The 22,519-nt window shown below is 39.0% G+C and overlaps 1 protein-coding gene and 1 long non-coding RNA gene across 25 annotated transcripts in view; both read right to left on the minus strand.

Annotated features, from left to right (window-relative positions):
- Positions 1–395: 395 nt before the first annotated feature.
- On the minus strand, positions 396–5,711 carry LOC129347914 (uncharacterized). Of its 2 annotated transcripts, XR_008600254.1 has the most exons (4): positions 5,574–5,711; positions 5,261–5,491; positions 2,259–2,407; positions 396–1,239 (listed from the first exon to the last, which is right to left on the minus strand). It is a non-coding gene; the product is annotated as an uncharacterized LOC129347914 (long non-coding RNA). The 2 variants fall into 2 exon arrangements; XR_008600255.1 differs by lacking the exons at positions 5,261–5,491; positions 5,574–5,711 and adding an exon at positions 3,775–3,926 and having other exon boundaries at positions 810–1,239.
- Positions 5,712–9,357: 3,646 nt separating this feature from the next.
- nav3 (neuron navigator 3) overlaps positions 9,358–22,519 on the minus strand; it is a 534,705-nt gene continuing 521,543 nt past the window's right edge. For all 23 annotated transcript variants that reach the window (XM_055006838.1, XM_055006839.1, XM_055006834.1 and 20 more), the window contains 6 exons: positions 22,144–22,298; positions 20,801–20,872; positions 20,014–20,210; positions 18,818–18,936; positions 16,922–17,125; positions 9,358–12,679 (listed from right to left, as the gene is read on the minus strand). In XM_055006838.1, the coding sequence (XP_054862813.1) occupies positions 12,560–12,679; positions 16,922–17,125; positions 18,818–18,936; positions 20,014–20,210; positions 20,801–20,872; positions 22,144–22,298 (867 nt within the window). In that variant the 3' untranslated portion in view covers positions 9,358–12,559. The remainder of the gene's footprint in view (positions 12,680–16,921; positions 17,126–18,817; positions 18,937–20,013; positions 20,211–20,800; positions 20,873–22,143; positions 22,299–22,519) is intronic.

Genomic DNA, 22,519 nt, shown 5'->3' on the forward strand with positions numbered 1-22,519 from the left:
TGACACTGAAGTTTAATCTCTACATAAATGAGACTGAGTCTGGATGTGCTGCTCTGTCATTAACTCCTAAGTTTAGGGAAAGTTCAAACAAAAGAGGACAGTTTAGATAAGACTTGAGAATGAGGTTATTTTGAACAAACATCTCAGACTTTCTGAGCTTCAGCACCTCTAGCAAGATATTTTAACAACAAGCAACTCAAGAGATCCAGAAGTTGGAGAGTTAGCTTTAGCTGAGCCAAAGAACACATGGGATGCTAACCTAGCAAACATTTCAGAATTTTCTCTGTGAATTCAGAGAAATAATTTACTATTTAATGACAGAGCTACACATCTTAACTCAGTCTCATTAAAACAGACTCTAATTCAGTGTCATCCATCCATATTAAAGTGCAGTTACCCAAAATGTTTGTTGCATGAGCTCCAACAAAACCTGTCCAGGTAGAAGGCCACTTTGACAAACAGGAAGTGGAAGATTCCAAGCAGATTTATAGTAGGGGGAACCGGACTGTACTAAGTGTGGTCCAGTATAGAGGGGTGTTTTGTGGGTTTTTAAGGCTGATAATGATTATTCGTGAGACATTTGGAGTAGATATTCATTTGCAGTAAATGAAAGTATTTAAAACCTTGGTGTTAAACTTAGAAGAACTTTAACAGAAAACTTTGTTGATACGTTTTTGTTTTGTTTACAGATGTTAAGTTAAAGGAGTTTTATTCGTGACGTATAACCAATCAAATCACTCCAGAAGACAGAGCGACCACAGGTAGATAAAGGTTCAGAGCCAAAATAGCGCCATTTTTAGATTTATTTATTACCGTAAATCAGTAAAAAATAAAATACTGATAATCAGTAAATCAGTCAGCCCACAATTACTACAAGTCTACAATGTATGTCTCTTTCCTTTGACTTCTTATTTGTACAATATATGATGTATATTATGGTGTTTTTTCATACCAAAGGCTATACTATGATGTACTCATGGATTGTACTGATGGATTGTACTCAGCTTCATGCCTTCGTCCACCCGGCCTCCGTTGACTCGTCCCGCCTGCCGTCTCTGGAGCTGAAGCTGGATTGGAACAGACCAAAGTACAGTCCAATCACGATGCCAGCTGCCTCTCAAAAGGCTCCTTCATCTGGCAGGTGGCGCCACTTCTTCTGAGGGGAAGCTGAGCTGGCCCAGCAGAACTTTGGAGATGTGTTCCAGTGGTTGGTGGATGTGTGGGGAGATAGAGAGGGACCTTTGAATTGTTCAGAAAGGAAAACAGGGAACCCATCGGTAGTTTTAGTTTAGGGTGCTACTGCGGTGTGTTTTTGGGTTTTAATAGGTGAACAGGAAGAGGTTTTTTGTATTGATTGTCTTTTACTTTGTTCCTGGTTGGAATGCCCATTTATGTCAATGTGAAGTTCACTTTTAGTTCTGTTTATTTTTATTTTACTAACACCCATTTGCTTTTAACCCCCTCACATGTGTTGTTGTAAACTTACTCTTTTAAATAAATAGTCGTCTAATCCTCTGGAAACAAGCGTTTGGACTGTTTTTGTGTTGCTCCTCACCTACTTCAGACAGCCAGGACATAACAACCTTTTGTGGACTAAAGGCTTTTCTATGACGTTTTTAGAGCGACATGCTATATTATGACGTTTTTGAGTGACATGCTATACTATGATGTTTTTTGGACGACATGCTAAACTATTAAATTTTTAGAGCGACATGCTAAACTATGATGTTTTTTTGACAACACGCTATGACGTTTTTAGAGCGACATGTTACACTATGATTTTTTAGAGCGACCTGCTAAACTAAGATGTTTTTTGGACAACATGCTATGCTATGGCGCTTTTAGAGCGACATGCTATACTGTGATGTTTGTTGAATGACATACTACACTATTATGTTTTTTGGACGACATGCTATACTATGACATTTTTAGAGTGACATGACGTTTTTTGGACGACATGCTAAACTATGACGTTTTTAGAGCGACAGCTATAGTATGATATTTTTTAGACGACATGCTATGCTATGACGTTTTTAGAGCGATTGTGTTTCCCGACATGCTATACTATGAACTACAGGCCATACTATGTTATTCTTGAAAAGTATACTATACTTTGACATTTTCTGAACTAGATCCTATACTATGGCATTATAAACAGAGTGCCTTCATTACATGTTGATTTACTATCTAGATTTTTTTCTGTTTTGTTTTTTGACGGGATTACCACAGACCTGACTGTGAACACCGTTGACACCCACCTGAGGGAGACGCTGCCTAAGATCTCAAGGCTGCTTGGTTGTGGTCTTTCTGGTCCTGCTCCAGAACGCCTTCATCAACTACGTCTTCTTTTGAAGAGGCCCTCAGATGCTGCAATCTCTGACCTTCAGGAGGAACTGCTACTTTCACTCTGTAACGAGACGGCGGTTATTTTAAAGACCCAGCTCCTGGTGGCTTTGAGTGAAAATTTAACATTCATCAAAATGGAACTACAGACAGTTAAATCTGAGCTGTTGGTCAGTATTTCAAACATCAAGTCCGACCCGGCTGCCCTAAAGCACGCTGTGGGTGAAACGGAAACTTCACTCTCCACATCACCAATGATCCCACCGATCAGCAAATTATCATTTGGTACCGACCAGCTGTCAGAGTCCTTCAGTGTCTGTTGGTCCAATCAGCCGAAGGACTGAATTACTGAACTGAAAACTGATTAAAACAAGACAACGGACAGTAAAACTCTCTGTGGAAAATGTGCTGCTGCTCCACCGATAAATACCAACAAACTAAAACAAAATGGGTGGAAGTATTGCTTTTAGTGATTTTTTAATAAATAGTAAATATGAGGCTTTTATTTTTTGTTGCTTACCCGTAGAAACGTTGCTTATCCGTAGATTCGCTAACTTAACTTTAGCTGCACGTTCACCATGTTCTAACGCATAGATCATTTTTTAATATTAAAATAGCTGCACTTGCTTTGTATATTTGGTCGTTTCTTATGTTGTCGCTGTTTCATAGCAATTATATGTTAATAATATCACTTTAAATACAGATAATTGAAAAGAAAAAACTGGCTCTGAAATACTCAATGAACTGATACGCAATCTAGTGTTAAACTGAATAAGAATTCTTAATAATATAAAATGTAACAGACTGAGCTGTATTAATTAAATCGAGATATTTCAAATTGAAAGAAACAGAACATTGACTGAAAGATTTCAGTCAATTAAACCTTAAATTCATTTACCTAAGAAAACCATCCTTTAATGTCTTACCTTAAAATGACCTCCACTTAAAAAAACAACATAGGTGCAAAGTTAAAGTTTCACACTAAATATTAATCAATGATGAACATTTATTTGCTCAGCAGATATTCAGGACTACTGACAACACAGAATCTTAACCTTACTGTTTTAATCACATTTAGGTTTTCTAAACGTTACATTAATGTGAACCAGCGTCTCCATGAACAGTTTTATTAACTAAATGCACTACATTACAGTAACACAACACACTTCAGCTGTTTACATGACACACAACACAAACATCGTTAGCTTAATGCTACGTTAGCTTTAATCAGGCTACGACTGAGCAGCTAGCTCGGGTAGCATCGCTAACATCAAAACTAATATTTACTGGATGCTAACTTTCTTGTCTGGTCAACACACACAGAAACAAACTCCACCAACATCTGGAGTGCACGGCACACATATCTGACACTAAAGCGGCATATAAAGTGCATTAAAAGCGGCACCGATAAGACAATAAACATTAACTTACTGAACTATCAGAGTCCTTTCAGTGTCTGCTGGTAGAATCAGCCGAAGGTAGAAAACTGGTTAAAACAAGCCAACGGGCAGGAAAACTGTCTGTGGAAAATGTTCTACTGCTGCACCGATAAATAAACCAACAGTTATATCAGAATTAATCCAAACGAGGAGAGCAGAGTCTCTGCTGCCTCCTCCATAGGACCTGTCAATCATTCCGGACCAGACTGTCAATCAAGTAACCCCGCCCCCTGGCTTCGCAAAATTTTAACACTTTATATATATTAAAAAAAAATAATAATAATAATATTTAGTTATTTCAAGATCGGCCACTTGATCTCTCATTTTGACCATGAAAACTAACGGAAAAAAATTATATACAGTCTATGCACCATACTGTTTGGCTCCACACTTGCTGATGACCATTTCCGGTCCAGAAAATAAACAAACGGACCGTTTTTCGTTTCTGTCTCTTACTGGTTTCACTTCTTTGTTATTTTAAATATAAAATGAAAACCAAAGCATTTTTAAAAATTTCGTATATCCCCTTTTGATCATGAAAAGGAAAAACGCCTTGTATTTCAATTGATGCATTTTCAACTGAAAATCAAATAGCCACTCGTTTGTTTTTCAATACCCGTTTCGGAACGGAAAATCCAGTTGACAAAATATACACGGACCTGATGCCTTACAGGAGGATGAAGCACCATTTATTCCTCATAAATATTAATCTATGTTGATTTTAGCCTAAATAATTTGGACTCAGCATAATTCTAACAATTCAAAGTGATGATATTTGACGCTATTCTGGATATATTTGATAACTGTAAAGCCTAAGATTTTTTTTTTTTTTTTAAAGTTCAGTGTCCATTCTAATGGACATCAGGTGTTGGGTGTTATTAGTCAACACTCCATTATTTAATGTCACTGTGCGTTACGATTGTCCAGGAGGCTCAGGCGCAGGAACTGAACAGGCAGGTTTTAATGCAAAAAGGAAGTTTTATTTACAGAATCTCAAAAAGGGTTACAAGACAAAAACTAAGTTCTTCTACAAGAGATACTACCAACCAGAAATAAACGAAACCCTTTTGATAATCTCCTGGCGACTACTAGAGGCGGGGAGGACTAAATACCAAAATTGAAACGCGCCGACTCACGCTGGGTAACACCCAGGCAAAAAAGCTTCACTAATATAAAGAATGAAAATACAAAAAGGCTCAACTTAAGGCGAGGCTACAACTAGGAAGCCTGAACGAAAGTCAAAAATAACCGAGACTACTTGGAAGATCGTTTTAAACATAGAATTAACTCTAGGAACAAAAAAAACTGATTCACAGTCTACAATTCACAAACACACTAGATACTAGGTACAAAATCAGAAACTCAAGAATACTAAACTTGATTTGGGACACAAGATTATTACAAAACTCGACTCAAAATTCAAGAACAGCTACTCTAATAAACTAAGCTAAATTCGGATTTCTAGGATAAAAACTCACGAATACAAAACAAGATGCTCGGACTGGGCTCATGACTGTAAGCAGCAGGTGGATCTAGACGGATGGTTCAGAGTCTGGATGATGAATGGCGAGTAGCAGCGACAGGTGAGTGTGGATGAACGCCAGGATGGAGGAAAACGGCACAGGAGAGTATTTCCAGAACGCTGAACAGGATACTGGAGGTGACGAAGAAACCAGGATGAATTGAAGCAGGAGCAGGTAGAACCGGGACTAAAGCGAAGGATGACAAACAGAGTTACCAGGAGAACGAGAACTTGGAACTGTGGCTGGAGCAACAGAATTTAGTACTGACTGTATCACGATCCGGCGCTGAGAGGTGAGTGGCGTCTGGTTATATTGTGGAGAGAGTGGAGCTTGATTGGCAACTTCTCCACCTGCTCCTGCACCAGCTGATGATGATTGTCAATGAGAGACACCTGCGCTGCAACTGCGCTGCTGACAAACCTAAAAAGGAAAAAGAGGCGGAGCAAAGAGTGAGAGGCCACTATCTTGGCCTGGCAGCTGTCAGCCTGACACAACAAATGCGTTCATGATATTTTACTGACAAAGACATCAAAACTGATGTCTTGATTTTATGTTACCCAAAATCATACACATGTACAGTTGTTCATTTTCAGACCTGCACACAGACATACACACACTTCCAAATGTTAAAAACATATCCTGTTTTCTTAAGTTTTAATGGCATTTCACACCTTTTCAGTCATGGCATCCATTATAATGGACATGAAAAATATGAAAACAAATTGACTTGTCAGGTATGTCTTTTTTCCCTGCATTTCTATATCGGAGAACAGTAAAAAGCAACTGGTTAAACATTTTTTGGCTCAGCAGAAAAAAAATCCGGTCTGAAGGGGTTAATCCAATGTGTCTGAATCTATCATCTCTCCTGTTCCTCCCTGAGCTGTTGAACCTGAATAAATCTCACTTATCTTTCTGCTTTGGTGAAGGCCAGTTCATTTTGTGGAACTTGAAATGACATTTTGTCCTTTTCAGCTGGAATTGGAGTTTTAGTGAAATGTCAAATTCAGGTTTACCTCTTCTCAAGCTTTGTGCCTCTGATGTCAATGTTTGTCTCGTCATTTCTGCTGCAACTCTAGCCCAGTTTCTAAAACTCGCACTTTTATTCATGTGCTAACATAATTGCACGAGGGTTTTCTAATCATCAATGAGCCTTTCAACACCATTAACTAACACAATGTAGCATTAGAACACAGGAGTGATGGTTGCTGGAAATGTTCCTCTGTACCTCTATGGAGATATTCCATTAAAAATCAGCTGTTTCCAGCTAGAATAGTCCTTTACCACATTCACAATGTCTAGACTGGATTTCTGATTCATTTAATGTTATCTTCATTGACAAAAAACTGCTTTTCTTTCAAACATAAGGACATTTCTAAGTGACCCCAAACTTTTAATGGTAGTGCGGGTAAGTTTGAAAAATTGTGAACTTCAAGTTGAATTTCCTTAAAAAAAATTGCAGGCCAAATCACCATACCAAATGATTTAAGTACATTGAACTTAAACCAGTTACATTAATAAAACCATTCAACTGTGTGATACCATTTCAAGTAATCAAGCTGGGCCAATAAATCTCTATTTTCAGTTCACAATTCATTTCTCCCACTTCCTTCTGTTTTTGCCTCCTTTCCTTCAGTTTAATGGTGCTCTTTATTTCTGTGCCACTGAAGTTAACTTCCAAATCAACGTGATCGTTCCCTTTAATTCCACTGTTGTCATGATAATGCAGCTAGACCCATCATTAGAATCCTCTCTGATATATTTTCATCAGGAACTGCTATCAAAGTGAGTGTTCCGTAAATGGATGCTTGAATCTGAACAAATGATAGTTTTTAATGTGCCTTCTATCTGTTGCACTGCTGACAATATTGCAGCATTTCTCCTGTTTGAACTGATGCTCTGTCACTGAAGCCTTTCCCTACTTTAAGACCTAACTCTGGAACAGTAAATTCTACTCCTGTTTTAAACTAAAATCAGGTTAACAACCGTCCAACACATCATTAAAACCTGAAGGATAGTGGAGAACCATCATCTGTGAGGAACAAATGTGGTCGGAACAAACTCTTAGATGATCATAGGAAATCAACAGTAGAACTCACAGCTATGTTTAATAGTGAAAGTAAGAACATTTCCACTCACACAATGGGAAGGGAACTCAAATGATTGGGACTGAACAGCTGTAGCTCTATAAAAAAACACTGATCATGCAACTCTGGACAGAAATAAATGCTGTGACATTGCAGAAACTTATCGAAACAATGCCACAGTGAATGTGTGTTGTTCTCAGAGCTAAAGGCGGTCCAGTGAAATATTAGAATGTGCAACTTTGTTTTTGGACAGGCAATGTGTAATTCTCACCAAAACCTTGTTGCCTTCTATAATGTACAGTCCTTATCTGATTAGTGTCATCACTAATGTTCTTAAAACTCTTTATCCAAGTAAATGATAAACTAACTTACATTTTAGATATCACATACTCATGCTTGAGATTGTTTTGAGATTCAAACTGACAATTATTTTGATGCTTTATTGTAAACTTTAATTTTTGCACGACATCCTCACTTTAGCTATTGTTCTCATGTTGGCTATTGCCTATTTTTTCTATAGTTATTTTTATTTTCTCTATCATTATTTTCAATTAAATTCAATCTTTATTTATAATTGTCAATATAACAACAAAATTTCGTTCAGAGCATTTCATACACTGCATAGCAATGACATAATAAAACATAGTGCAACAATGGTGCGAGACCTTCTCCCAGTCCCATAAATACCCACTGTGTAAAATTAAAACACAATAATATATAATTCATTATTTAGTGCAGGCACAAATGTAATAATTTAAAGAATATTTTTTTCAATTATTAGAATAAAATAACCATAATAACATTATTATTTATTCAATTTTATATCTATTTTTTTATCTTAGACTGAGGCTGCACAGTGGCTTGGTGGTTAGCACTTTCGCCTTGCAGCTGGAAGATCCCTGGTTTGTGTCCCGGCCTTCCTGGGATCTTTCTGCACGGAGTTTGCATGTCCTCCCTGTGCATGTGTGGGTTTTCTGCAGGTTCTCTGTCTTCCTCAGACAGTCCAACATGTTGAGGTTAATTGGTGATTCTAAATTGTCTGTAGGTGTGAATGAGAGTGTGAATGTTTGTCTCTATATGTAGCCCTGTGATAGACTGGTGACCTGTCCAGGTGTCCCCTGCCTTCACCCAGTCAGCTGGGATAGACTCCACCCCCCCGTGACCCTAATGAGGATGAAGTGGTGTATAGATGTATAGATGGATGGATGGATGGATTCTTAGACTGACACCAACATCTGAAACCAAATCCCTTGTATTTTGTGTACATACTTTTCCATTAAAGCTGATTCTGATTTCCCCTCTGAACCCCCAGAAGACACTTTCTAGATGTTTTAGGTTACTGCCACATTTTTACTCACTCATTTTTTACAGTAATTTAAAGTTCATTTACAGGATAAAATGGCTTATTTTTTTTGGCAAGTTATTGAATAAGACTTGTAGGCTGAAGTGATTTTAATGAAATATCATGATTTTAAGCTTAGAATTGCTTTTTCCCCCATGGAACTGCACATCACACATGATTAGCTCAAGAGCTGCTGGAAAACTGAGTTTTGAGATTCAGAGTTAACATTTGCTTTATTCTGACTAAGCAAGTCTCTGGAGACTTAAGCATCAGATGGTATCACCCACATATGTAGCACCACTGTTGGCATAACAGAATTTCATACATGTAACACTCTTTGGTTGAATCATTACCACTTGGGACCATCTCTCATGTACTCAGTGTAGTCTGTGTCCCATTTAATTGGATATATTCAATGTTAAAAAAAAAAGAGAGAATTTTAAATGTTTTATCCATAAAATTATCATTTTGTTCAACTTATGCTCAAGTATTTTTTGCAATAGATATCTTCACTGCTGCTTACAGTACAGTTTTAGTCTGCTTTACCACCTCTTCTACCTGCATTTATAACACCAACACACAACAAGGCTGTTTAATATGAACACAAAAGACAAAAACTCAACATACCGTTTGCTTGTGTGACACCAAATACCATTTATTAGGGCTTTACAAAGACTACAAAATCCTCCAGATGAGTTAAATCACTGTCTCTGTCTATTTACATGATATGTTACATACAAATGTACAAAATATAAAACATTTAAGGACAAATGTTTCACCCAAAAAGAAGAAAAACTTTCTCTCAAACCAGAGTAAATGCTATGGTTTTCAACTGAGATGTAACTGCAAAGTGTAAGTGGGAAAAATTACCAGTTGATCATCAACACTATGGTGTACACTGTTAACGGTGTCAAAGCTCGGCTAGCTTGGGGACTAATGGCCTACAACAGGAGTGTAGATAGGTTTGATACATGGGTCTAGGTGAGGAGCGACCTGTAACCACGGTAACTACCCCCTTAGCATGCAACTACACACCCTTGCAGACGCGAGGTGGCCGGAAATCTGTGTGAACCATCAGAGGCTTGGCTGCTGAGACACGTGTGAAGCTGAACACAGGTAGGATTGTAGAGGAGAGGATTGTCCTGAGGTTGTGACAACATGACTTCTTGGTCTCTGACGGGTTTTAATTGACCAGTAGCACCTGTAGGATTGTTGGTAAATGTATACAGTACGGTGTCAGGTCAGCTTCAGTGCCTCGGACAGCTAGCAAGACTAACGTGGCGGTAAGCTCGGGTCAGAACGTCCAGAGAGGAGGTGCTTCTAAGGAGCAACGGGCATTCCTAAAGACAGAGCGGGTCCAGAGAATATCATGGCAGGATGAGGAATACTGGAGAAGTGCCTCTTTTTTTTCTCAGGTTGTGATTTTTAGTGAGATACAAAACTGTTTCTGACTGTACACCGTATGCTTCCTGCATAGGCAAAACATCCAATCACCACAAGACGCACACCTGTTTCTGACAGCGTGTAGAGTTGTTGCATTAGTTATTTTTTTTCTCTCTGTTTTCAAAGTACAATAATTTACTCAGCAGGTTAAGCATATTGTAACATCAACAGGGCAGAATGCATCTTTGATTCACTGTGCAAGACTTAAGTATTTACAACCCACCCCGACCTCAAAGTGTGCAAAACCAACCCACTCGTTAAACAAAGAGAGGACAATCAAAATTCAAAATGGCTTCCGTCCAATACACGCATACATAAAGGTAAAGGTCGCTTCTTAATGCATCCCCTTTAAAAAGCTTCAAAACATGCTCATCAGACTAGAAAACCCTAAACAGTTTGGTTGTGCTCCTGTCAGTTCAAGTGAGCCCAGCTCAACTGGGCGCAAAATAACAACTAAAAAATACCCCACCCCCATTTATGTTTTAAACTGTTTCTTTTTTTTTTTTTACGATATTGGTCAGTTTAAATTTCAAATACAGCATCAACTCTGTTATACTCTAACTGTCAGAAAGAAGAAAGGGTGCTTTAGAGGAAGGAGGAGGGAGAGAGGACAAACAAAAGTGGCTGTTTTTTCCGACTACAAGCAGCATCTTTGACGTAGCAGGAAGCAGATCATCATCATCATCATCTGACATTAGCTTCTCTTCTTCTCACTCCAACCAATGGGAGCAGAGGATGCTTCAAAAACATTTGCACATTTAAGGCAGTGAGAAAGCACCAATGTCATTGTTCCCTTATTCAGCTCTTTGGCTGATCGTGTATAAAGAGGCAATACTTTTGATTTTGGTACCTCATGGACACAGATGGATGCAGATGCTGGACTAGAACGTCTATCGAGGGCCAGGAAGTCTCTGAACGCTCACTTTAATATTTCACTCTGAGTCCGTTTGGTGCTTTCCCGTCACCTTCTGAATTTGCCTGTTGCAGCAAACCGTGTGGCTCTCTATGCTGCTTGAAACAAACGCCAAAAGAAATCCGGCTATTCCCGTGACGAGCCACAGAGGGCGCCGCCTGCTGCTCTCACGGTGCGTTCAAAGCTAAAGAACGACGGCAAGCCGTGCTGTGTGGACGGCCGGGAACAACTTAATCTAAGTCTACAGCCGTGGTCAGCTCTGCATTGTGATGTAAAGTCTGTGGGTGTGCGCATTTGGCAGTCGAATCAAAGGGAAACATTGGCACTTTTCCATGTTTTCTTCACAGTAGCAGTGTAGCTGGATGACACACAGACAATGCGCATTCGTTGTGCTTGTTGTTGGCATGAGGGGCAGCGAGGAGCGGCTTGGCAGTGCCTGACACTGACGAGGTTCAGGGCAGGAGACCAGCACCATGAGGCTCAACTGACCACTGAGCTGAGGGCAGGAGGAGTGTGTGTGTTAGAATGCTGTAAATCCTAGTTGGGCTGTAAAGGCCTCACAAATGTAAATCGACCATCAGATGGCAAAAAAGGGTGATATAGTGGTAAACAGTGAGGCAAAAAGAAGTATCCTTTACTCAGTTCAGTAAACTACAGCAAACATGAAATTAATCTGATGATCTGTGATGAAACATTCACTGTGAGCACCAGAGGGCGTGACATCACCTGAAAACTCTACAGTATCCTCCTCTCACTTGCCTCCCTAGACAGTTCCTTGCTCGAGGACACTCTAGCAGGCTGGATTGTTACTCGACTGAGGGACTGAACCGATTAATAAGTCTCCGATTAAAGGAGAGTCTCCTCCTCCTGCCTGTGTAAGTGCATTTCTATGAGTGTATGTGTCTATGAGAAGCACCTCTGTAAACAAGGAAAGACATAAACAACAGAACCTGCCCCCCCCAATGTAAACATGTGAAGATATAACTGGCTAAATAAAAAATCCAGTTTTGTCACGTCAGACTCTTGGCTTCCTTTTTGAGATCCAACGTTACTTTAACGGCATGAACTGTGGCTCATCAGGGCTGAGCACAAAACGTGATTCAGTCCTTGGAAATCAACTTCAGAGGAACTAAAGTCCTGTATCAGACACACCCCACCTACTTATATGAAAAGTTGTATCCTAAAAATGTTATACATCCACTAAAAATGATTTGATCTCAGTAAAGTAATCCAACATGTCACTGTTTGTCATTTCTGAGGACCAAGTTGGGGACTGCTCTGTATACATAAAATAATTTGGTTTAATATTGCACCATCATTAAAGTAAAAATATTCCTTTTCTGTCAAATGGTGGGTATACCATTTGGATAATAGAACTTTTCATATAGCATACATCTGTGGGCTATAGGGGTGTCTGCTAGCGATGGGGGGTTCAAAGATTCTGGGGGTTCTGGGTGATGCAGCTCTGGGTCTCATAGTGCCGACTCCAGGGAGGAGTCCAGCTGGTCGTCATGGTGACTCGTGCTGTCGCTGTCGCAGCTCTGCGTGCTGGAGTAGTTAGCTGCCTCCTGCAGCCGTAGCAGCATGTTCATCTGCAAACACAACACAACAGACAGTTAGCTAAGAGAGATGAGAAACGGAAACTAAAGTCACATCCAACCTGAGAACTCCTCATATGGTTGCTCTGGGCTTAATGACATTTTCAAGGAAGGTCAGAAATGACACAAGGACCAAGTGATTCGATTTTGGCAGTGATGTGGCTTATACTCTGGATATACAGATTTGGTAAATATTTCTGTATCATTGCGAGATAGCGGCACAGCGTCACTGTAACTATGACAACAAGTAAAGTGAACACTGCCTGCTGACGATCACATGACTGTGATCCTACTACAGATCCACTGCTGTGGACTTATCGGGACTTATCCATTGGAAATGATACAAGGAACAATTGATTAAATTGTGGGGGTGTTTCTGAGTCCCATCTATTCCCGCCACCTGCTACATATTTAGGTCACGTGATTCTGTATCCGTGCATAATGTACACATGCATAACACATGCATGTGCTCAGCGCAAAGTAGTTTTGTTACATCTATAGTAAATGGACACATTTTATATTGCTGTGATTTCTGATCATCACTAACTAATAAACAAACAAATGCTGCATTTCTGACAATGCCATATGGGGGAATGAGCAGCCTTGGCGGAGTACTGCACTCTCTGAGTGCTTTTCTTGTTACATTTGTACCCCGTTTTTGTTGTTCTGCATTCTTGAAATTGGGTTGTTGAGATTCCCAACCTCAGGATCAGCTTCTCACTAAATGGTCATAAAGTCAGTGTGAGGGCTCTCAAAAAGTAAAAAAAACAAAGAAAAAAATTTTGCCACTCAAATTGTGATTCTTTTTGTTGACTTTCAGCAACTTGTTGCTTATTTCTGAAAAAAAAAATCTGACTCCAGGAAGTTAATCCACTCAGTCAAGAAAGAGCAGAGCAGATAACAACCAGTGATTTTGAAACTCTGTTTTCAGTGAGCTTCAGAAGTTTTGAACTTTGTTACCTTTAATTAGAGTCAGGCTAGCTGTTTCCAGTCTTCGTGCTAAGCTAACTCCCTGCTGGCTGACACCATTGTTACACTTTGGGCATCTAAGTGACCCAGAGACTTCAAGTGAATTTTGTCATCTGTGTAGGTACAGCCCAAAATCTAATACCAGTGTTTCAGTACATGTTCACAGGATTCATCATTTTTATGTTTCCCGTTAATTATCTGTATAAGCGGCCATGCAGTGCCTTCATGTAGCACTGTGTGAGGTTTCAACAGATGGGCTCTTCACATTGACTGCTCCTCATCTGCGCATAGTTGAGGTCTAGGGGTAGCGGGTATACAATGCGTGTTGCCTCTGCTGGGAATTCACAAAAAACTTTAAACATTTTTGTTGTCTATATAAAATGAAGACTGATTCAGCAAAAACACATTTCAGTAAACTATTTTCATAATATATAATGGCAAGAGGCACCATGTTGGTAGAAGTCAGCTGATTAGTTGTATTGACTGTCTGTGTGGACTCAGTTTGAGCTGCATGTGGAGCACGATCTAATATGTGGAATGATGAAATTCACGTCATGTGGACCCTTGTGTACTCATGAACATGAAAACTATAACAGTGGGCACCTGCTACAAGAGCAGTAGTGTGCAGGCACAGAATATGCTGATCTACTGTGCGTGTATGTAACAGGTACTTCAAGTAGACTAGAAAGTAGTATAATCTCAGATATACCCTCACTTTATGTACACAAAAGGGGTTGGTGGAGGTAATTAACCTTTAGATGCATAAGTGGGTCCAAAATGACCCAGTGAGGTTGTTTTCTTGCAATATCTTTGTAATGAAAAGTTTTTAACATTTCATCTTCCAGCTATTCTTCAAAATACACATTCTTGATATCATTCCATTTAAATTTTTAAGTTCCCCTTTATACGTTTCAAGAAATTGTAATATTTGTATTATTAACTCAAGCTCTTTATAACTGATAATATCATATAAGGGGTGATGCACAAACTTGGAGGGACGGAGAGCAGCAAGTATCAACAATGTCAACAAAATGGATGCAGATATTCTTCTATTGCTGTTCTGTGAAATATTCTTCTTTTTCAATCATCAAAATGTTCAAAATCTTTTACAAAGTGAAAAAGAAGCATACTTCAAACATTAAATCATTCTTGTGTGAACAAAAATATAATACAAACAACAATACAAATTATTATTCTTAACCAAAATGACAATAATGACATAAAAACACATTAATTCTTAAATGGGTCATTTTTTATCCACTTGTGGAAACGTGTTGGTCAAATCAGTGGAGCATCCAGGGTTAAAAACACCTTTTAATGTAATGCACTTCAGTAGAAGAAAATGACCCACTATGACATTAATAATTCATATGAAATAGAATCATCACTTTTCTGACTCAAAGTGTGTAAAAGTACGACTTCTATCAGCTGTTCTGCAATATTATCCACAACTGTGCCTAATAAAGAGAGCAGTGAGTCTGTTTTACAAATAGATTTGTGGTATCAATCCTCTCATCTAACTGAACAAAAAAAAAAGCAGAACATTTAGTAAAATGTTGAATTCTTCCTTTAGGAAGTTTCCAGCCAATAAAAAGCAGTCTAGGGTTTTCAGTAAACATGAATGAGAGTAGCTAGTTCATCAGAGGAAGATTAGTGCTGCTCTTTCCCAGTAAACACCTCTGGATACACTGGTCACATTGTGAAGACTGAAAAATTGCTTGCTCCTGAAAATATCTCAAAGTAACGACTCACCAGTCTTGTCTGTTTATATCTTACAAGTGCTAAAAAGCCCTTTTAAAACCTTGTGGTAAATCACCGCAATGAAACAGCAGAACTCTTCATCCCTGCAACAGAACCAATGGTCTAAATAATGCAGAAGTGCTGCTGCATCTGGCTCATCGCTCCAAGTGTTCCTAGAATGAGCCCCGGAACACCTGCGCTCAGAGTGGCCACGCACGCACACGTGCACGCACGCACGCACACGTGCACGCACGCACGCACGCATACACACACGCACATGCACGCACGCACGCACACGTGCACGCACGCACGCACACACACATGCACACAAATGCAAACCCACGTTTGCTAAATCAAGCCAGTGGTTTTTGGATGGCTACCCTTTAATTCCTCTTGGGCTGCAATAACCCACCAGATGGAAATTAATTCTCACTCTCCACCCGTTGCCTTCTTCTCTCTCATCTCTGCCTTAATAGTTGATCTTCCAGTGTGTGTGTGTGTGTGTGTGTGTGTGTGTGTGTGTGTGTGTGTGTGTGTGTTACTGCTTTACGAGCTGCATTTATTGAGTGTCTCACTTTGCAGTAGCCCAGATAACACTCATCATTAGATTATGTGGGAACTTTGCTTGAATTTAAGTTTATGAATATGCAAACTGTATACAATGGACCCTCGTCTATCGGGAAGTTATGTTCCAGACCCCCTGGCGATAGATGAAAATCCACGAAGTAGCCATCATATTTATATTATTATTTATATATTTTAAGGCTTTATAAACTCTCCTCACACTCTTATAAACACTTCCTATGCTCTAAAACACTTTCAGCAGTCTTAAATCGCCGCAATTTTAACAGTATATACAATTCTATACGGGTACTCACTTTGTGCCAGTGAATATACTAAAACTGAAATGATGATGAGGATGATGATGAATTATCTGTGCAGTACTGATGATCATGAGATGGAAGTCCTGCACAGTGAGAACGGACAAGGCCAGATGCTGAACGCTGTTATACACAGGAGATGGAGGAGACTGATGCTACTGTCGCTCAGCCAATCAGAGCCCAGCGCTGTACACTACGCATTTTATTTCAATTTATCATTCTTTGAATATGTTTTAATTTTTTTTTTTTTTTTTACAATTTCTTGTTATTTTCAGTTTTTTAGGCTAGAACATGCTTATTTTACCACAAAAATAATTAAAATAATATATAAAAATACCTATATACTGCAAAATCCTACAATATAGGGAAGAATCCACAATACCAAATACAACTTAAAAATCTGTGATACAGTGAGACCACGAAAAGTGAACCATGAAATGGTGGGGGACCACTGTATAGACACGTAAAGGTATCTGATAAACCGATTGAAACTAATAAACGTTGTTAACCTTTCACAGTGGAAGGACATTTACATTTTAATTCATGATAGTTAAATGTTATCTAACTTCATATTTCGCTACGTTGCCATTTTTGTAGCATCTGCTCTAAATTATCAGTCCACAACTTTAACAGGTGTGTTCCTCACCAGCGGGTCTCCCTCGGTGTCGCTCTGAGACACCTGCTTGGACGAGGCTCCTTCCTTGGATGAGCTGTAGCCGTCGTATCCCACGTCCTCCGGCCTGAGCTGGAGCAGCGACTGGCCCTCCTGCTGCAGGAAGGCAGCGTTCCACGGATACGTATCGTTCACCCACTTGGATGGATCCTCCCACGCGGCTCGTTTGCCGTAAAGCTGCAGGAGACGTCGAAAAATGAGAGAAGGTGTACATTAGGGCCCGACTGATATGGATTTTTTGAGGCTGATGCCGATTCCCATATTTGGCAGAAAAAAATACAGATAACCGATCAATCGGCCAATAAATTTAAAAAATATAAAATGAATAAAATAACTTCTTTTTTGGTCCTTCTGATGTCCTTTAACGTTAAATCATATTTTCTCTACTCCAGAAACCAGAGACGTCTTTCTCAGATGTCAAAACATGTCATCTTTGACAGAGTTGTGTTTTAAATATATAATGGTCACAAATAGTCCGACACTAATGTTCCTCCATAACAATACAGTGAGTTGCTGTTAGAGCCTCTCACGTTATAATCAAACTAAGAGTGACATCATGACGGTTGCTGACGACAGACAGTAACGTTGATCATTTGAACTGAATAAACCTCCTCTCCTCTGCGTTCACATCCTCCTCCTTAAATGCACTTCAACAGCAGCTGACTGAGTGATTTACGCTCCTTCTGTACTCTCAAATATTTTGTGCACTTACGTTATTTCTGCAGTTACTTACTGCCTTTTAAGCTGTTAGGTAACACTATGCAAGGTCGCCATAACTACAGCGATGTTATTGCTAACATAAACAGATGGGGAGTAACTTAAACTAGGTTAGCACAACATTAGCAATGCAACGTAAATGAAAAGCATGACCAACGCAACGAAGCAGGTGCCACTTGTTTAATCGACAAAACTCCGGCTGATGACGATTATTTTGAAAAAGGCTATAATTGATTAATTGGTCGGGCCCTAGTATACATGAAAGTGAATAGTGAACAACTGGCTATTTGATGGTAAAGGGAGGCTGATTACAAGATTTCTGCCCTGTTTTCACAGGACTATTATCCATCCATCCATTTATTATCTATACACCGCTTAATCCTCATTAGGGTCACAGGGATAGGACTATTAATTTGTCAGAAATTGTTTACTCATCACACCTACTAAGACAAAGTGCTACATGATTTCTCATAGCTCACCTTTTACTCTAAGTCATACATTAGCAGACAGTGACATGCATGAATTGTGTGAGAGGACATAAAAATCATTGACTGTGGTGATGATCCCTTTCATTACTCGTCTCATATCTTTTTAACTGTGCCAGTCACAGCGGTGCACCATGAAAATGAGAGCACAGCGCCGACTAACTCAAGTTAATGTGCAGAAGTACTGGCAACAATTTCAGTGCTTTGGGTAGTTTAATGTGGAGCAATGCATCAGCATATATAAACCAATCATTTTGCATGCAAAGGAACAATAGCTGAAGCTGTGATATAAACACAGGTTAAAGTGCAATATTTCATTTTGTCATGTAGTCGAGCACAAGCAGAAGAACATGAAAATACTTTAAAGAGGATGTTGAAAACATGACCAACATGATTTATCTACACAGTATTTATAATGATACAACATGTTGTTAATGAGACGGTGCCACAAAAGTGAATTACAGCAACAATAAAATGTAGGTGACTTTACACATTGCTTTTTGTTTTCCTAATGACATTTAAAAGGCTTGTTTTACGATCTGCACATTAACTGTGTCACCTAAAAGCAACTCTTCCATCTAGTGGAAATTCAGAGATAAAGAATACATTTGAAATCCAAGAGGAACACTGTCTTTTGATCCAAAACTCATGTATTGCCAGGACGTACCTGAAGTCCTTCCCTGACAGCCTCCAGCAGGTAGGGCACCAGGGAGTAGTTCCACAGGTCAGTGAACCAAACCCGAGAAGCTTCTGCATCCATAGGACAGGACAGGAAGAGACGAGGGCCTGCAGGGACAAAGGAGCCCAGATGATGAGTGTTTGTTTGATGGAAGGTGGAAAGACCAGAGACAGGGAGCAGATATGCAGCACCATAGAGAGGAGGTACGAGAACATTTAACCCTCTGGACCCCACGCAGTTTCTGCTGTTACTCGTTTTGTCACCGTGGACTCATTTTTAACTGCAACATAAAGTTCTGCACATTTATAGAAACAGCACAAGCAGGACTAGAATTAGAGACAACTCAAAAATGTTGCAGTGTGACATTAAAATATTTCTGACATTTAGCCCAGTAAAACCCACTGCAAAAATGCAACATCAGTTATATAATTTTTTTTTATTTTCTTATACATATACACACACACGCACACACACACACACACACTACAGTTGTTTTCCATGAAGACTCATGCTTTTATCTATCTATTTATCTATCTATCTATCTATCTATGTATCTATGTATCTATCTATCTATCTATCTATCTATCTATCTATCTATCTATCTATCTATCTATCTATCTATCTATCTATCTATCTATCTATCATTTGTGTTTTACAAGGTTAGAAAAAATGCAAGATGAATTTCTTTTCGCATTAATTTTCCAAAAATATTATATAATTGCCGCAATTTTGGCATATTTTTCAAATAACATGCCTTGCTAACTCACAGGCAGGTGTTGGTGTACAGAGGGTAAATTCAAGCAACAGTTAGTGACATTAAAACGTTTGACTGCTCAAATATATACACTACCAATCAAAAGGTTGGACACACCTTCTCATTCATAGTTATTTTATACATTGTAGATTAACACTCATGACATCAAAATTATAAAAGAATATATATGGAATTATGCCATAAACAAAAAAGTGTGAATCTTCAGTATTAATCTACAATGTAGAAAATAATGCAAATAAATGAAAGCACTGAATGAGAAGGTGCGTCCAAACTTTTGACTGGTCGTGTAAAGGATTATTATTTGCTCTGCAGAATGATAGCGGCTAAAAAAAGATCCCACAGAAGCCTGAGTATGAGCTGAACAGACACTAGAGTGTAAATGTGTGTGCAGGTGTTTGTGTAAACTGACCTATAGTGACATCTGAGGAGCTGTGTGCCTCCAGGAAGCTGTTGAGGTGATGCCAGGTCTTGGGCATCCAGTCAATGATCTTAATCAGGTCATTGCTGCGCATGTTCTTATCGATCTCCGTCTCTATCAGCTTCCGCCTCAGGAATCGGCCCAGGAAACCTTTGACTGGCTCGGTGTGGTTGGTGCACAGCACCCACCTACGACAAGACAGGCGATCAATGGTGGAACAAAAGCAGACAAGGAGCTAATAAAGCAGCTCAACATTAAATCAGATTTCTTTTCAAAGCGACTCATTTTAGAAACGAAGTGATGACAAACGTGACAGGATTTCTTCCATCAGTATAAAGGGTTTCAGGCTTATTTTACCTCACTATAGTAAAATCATATTAAATGAATGCCTGTCTCTTGATGAGTTTTCTCTAATCACATTGTATTTGCTAAATCATCAGCTAGTCAAACATGCCAAGGAGAAATGATCCTCACTCAGAACATGCATCACAGCAGATTAATTTCCATTTAACGAGGCTAATTATCCAGGAGACATAATTAGAGCGCTCCCTGTGGAAAGAGGACTTCAGTTTACAGTGTGTGAGGCAGAAAATGCTGAACAAAGATTGGAATCACACTTATTATCCAAGCTGATGCAAAGCCAATAAAACTACTAGTTAGTTCTTTATTACTAGTTATTTTTTTTTATGTGGCGTTTAACACAAAATGAAAGGTAATGTAAGCAAATATCCAATGTTGTAGTATTTAAAGCATCACAGAGTGACCTTGGAAAACACACCTGAAGTTGTGGTGCAGCTCGAGGTTAGGAGAGGAGGAGACTCCCTGGTTCATGGTTCCAATAACATACGGGCTGCACAGAGACAAACACAACACTCAGTACTCACAATCACAAGTGAACAATGTAGGCCTGTACACTGCTGCTAGGTCAGTAATGATTGACTAAAGGGCAGCTTTCTTATACCTCTGCTTGTAAGGTTGAAAATGTGTCACTGACTTACTTTTAATTAGCTCTCCGAGCCCTGAGTTATTATCAGGCTAATTTTACTACTTTTACTTTTAAGCTCTTATCTTGGTCATTATAACGTTTAGCCATACATGTTGTATCTTGTTTTTTTCAGAACAGTCTCTTATATTCAGTCCTTTCATCATTTGATGTGATAAGACTTTCAGATATTTAATACTAGCCTTCATATCAAGGAAAAAAAGCGCAACGTCATTTTGTTTGTGGGTACATCTATATTAAGTGGCCACATTCTATAATGCTGTGATTTCTGATCATCAATAACTAATAAACTAATGCTGCCTTTATAAAAATAAATAAAAAATGCTGCATTTCTGACAATGCCACATGGGGGAGGAACAGCCTTGGCAGAGTACTGCGCTCTCTGACTGCTTTTCTAGTTTAAATTTGTGGTAGGCCTGCGTTTTGAAACAATAGGAACTCTGTAACTTAGTCAACAGAGAAGCAGGAGTGTGAAAATGTGTGAACAAATTAGAAAAGACATTACTTTACAAAAGTTGAATCTGTCTTCATAACATAATTTCAGTATGTACAGAATGTAATGACTGCAATGTATAGATATTAACAAGTTTACACATTAACATATCTAGATATTAACATATCTATAAAGCAACAAGCTCACAAGTACTTTAGAAAATAGTAACTATGATTAAATGAGATGGAAATTCAAAATGAAGGATGTGAAAGAATGTGAATTTGGATGCAAAGTACACATTGCAGACTCTAAGATTTAACATTTTACATACTTAATGCGATAGATGTAAAGTGAGCATATGAATCGATGCATCTCATTGCTTCTTTCTCACCAGTCATCAATAGCAAAGTAAGAATAAACGTCCTGCTGTAGTACTAAAGTACAGCTGCTCTTCCTCAGCTGCATTCCATTTCCCCTTTTTAGAAGGTTTTCTTTCCTTATCTGAATCCAGGTTCTAAGGATGGAGTGTGTCGTACAGATTGTCAAGCCCATTGAGGCAAAACTGTGATGTTTGATTTCAGGCTGTGAAAACAAAACTGCCTTGCCTTGACTCGAGCTGTGACCAAAGCAGAACTTGTCCCTACAAGGCATTTCATCTCAGAGGAGAGGAACGGTTCTGACTCACCATTTGTGGTACTTGCAGTTGAGGAAGCCGTTGAATATGTCGCTGAGGGAGCCGATGTGGTGGAGGTTGTCCAGGATGACCACAGTGGGGAGCTCTGTGTCCGTCTCCTCAGAGTTACACTGCTCTGCCAGGTTGGACAGGTACTGACGCAGGTCCTGTGTAGAAACAAACATTAAAATGCAAATTTTGAAAGCCTAATTGACAGAAAAAAGGTTCTGAAAAAAATGTCAGTTTGTTCAATAATAGTTAAAAAGAGCAACGTGATTTTAGCTCCCACAACCAATGCACTGTTTAAATGTCAGCTGAAAAATAACAATCCTCAAAGTTTGGTTTGAAAATCCACATAACGGCAGTCAATGTTTGACATTTACTGCTT

This window comes from Amphiprion ocellaris, chromosome 21 (assembly GCF_022539595.1).
Source record: "Amphiprion ocellaris isolate individual 3 ecotype Okinawa chromosome 21, ASM2253959v1, whole genome shotgun sequence".
Classification (NCBI taxonomy): domain Eukaryota; kingdom Metazoa; phylum Chordata; class Actinopteri; family Pomacentridae; genus Amphiprion; species Amphiprion ocellaris.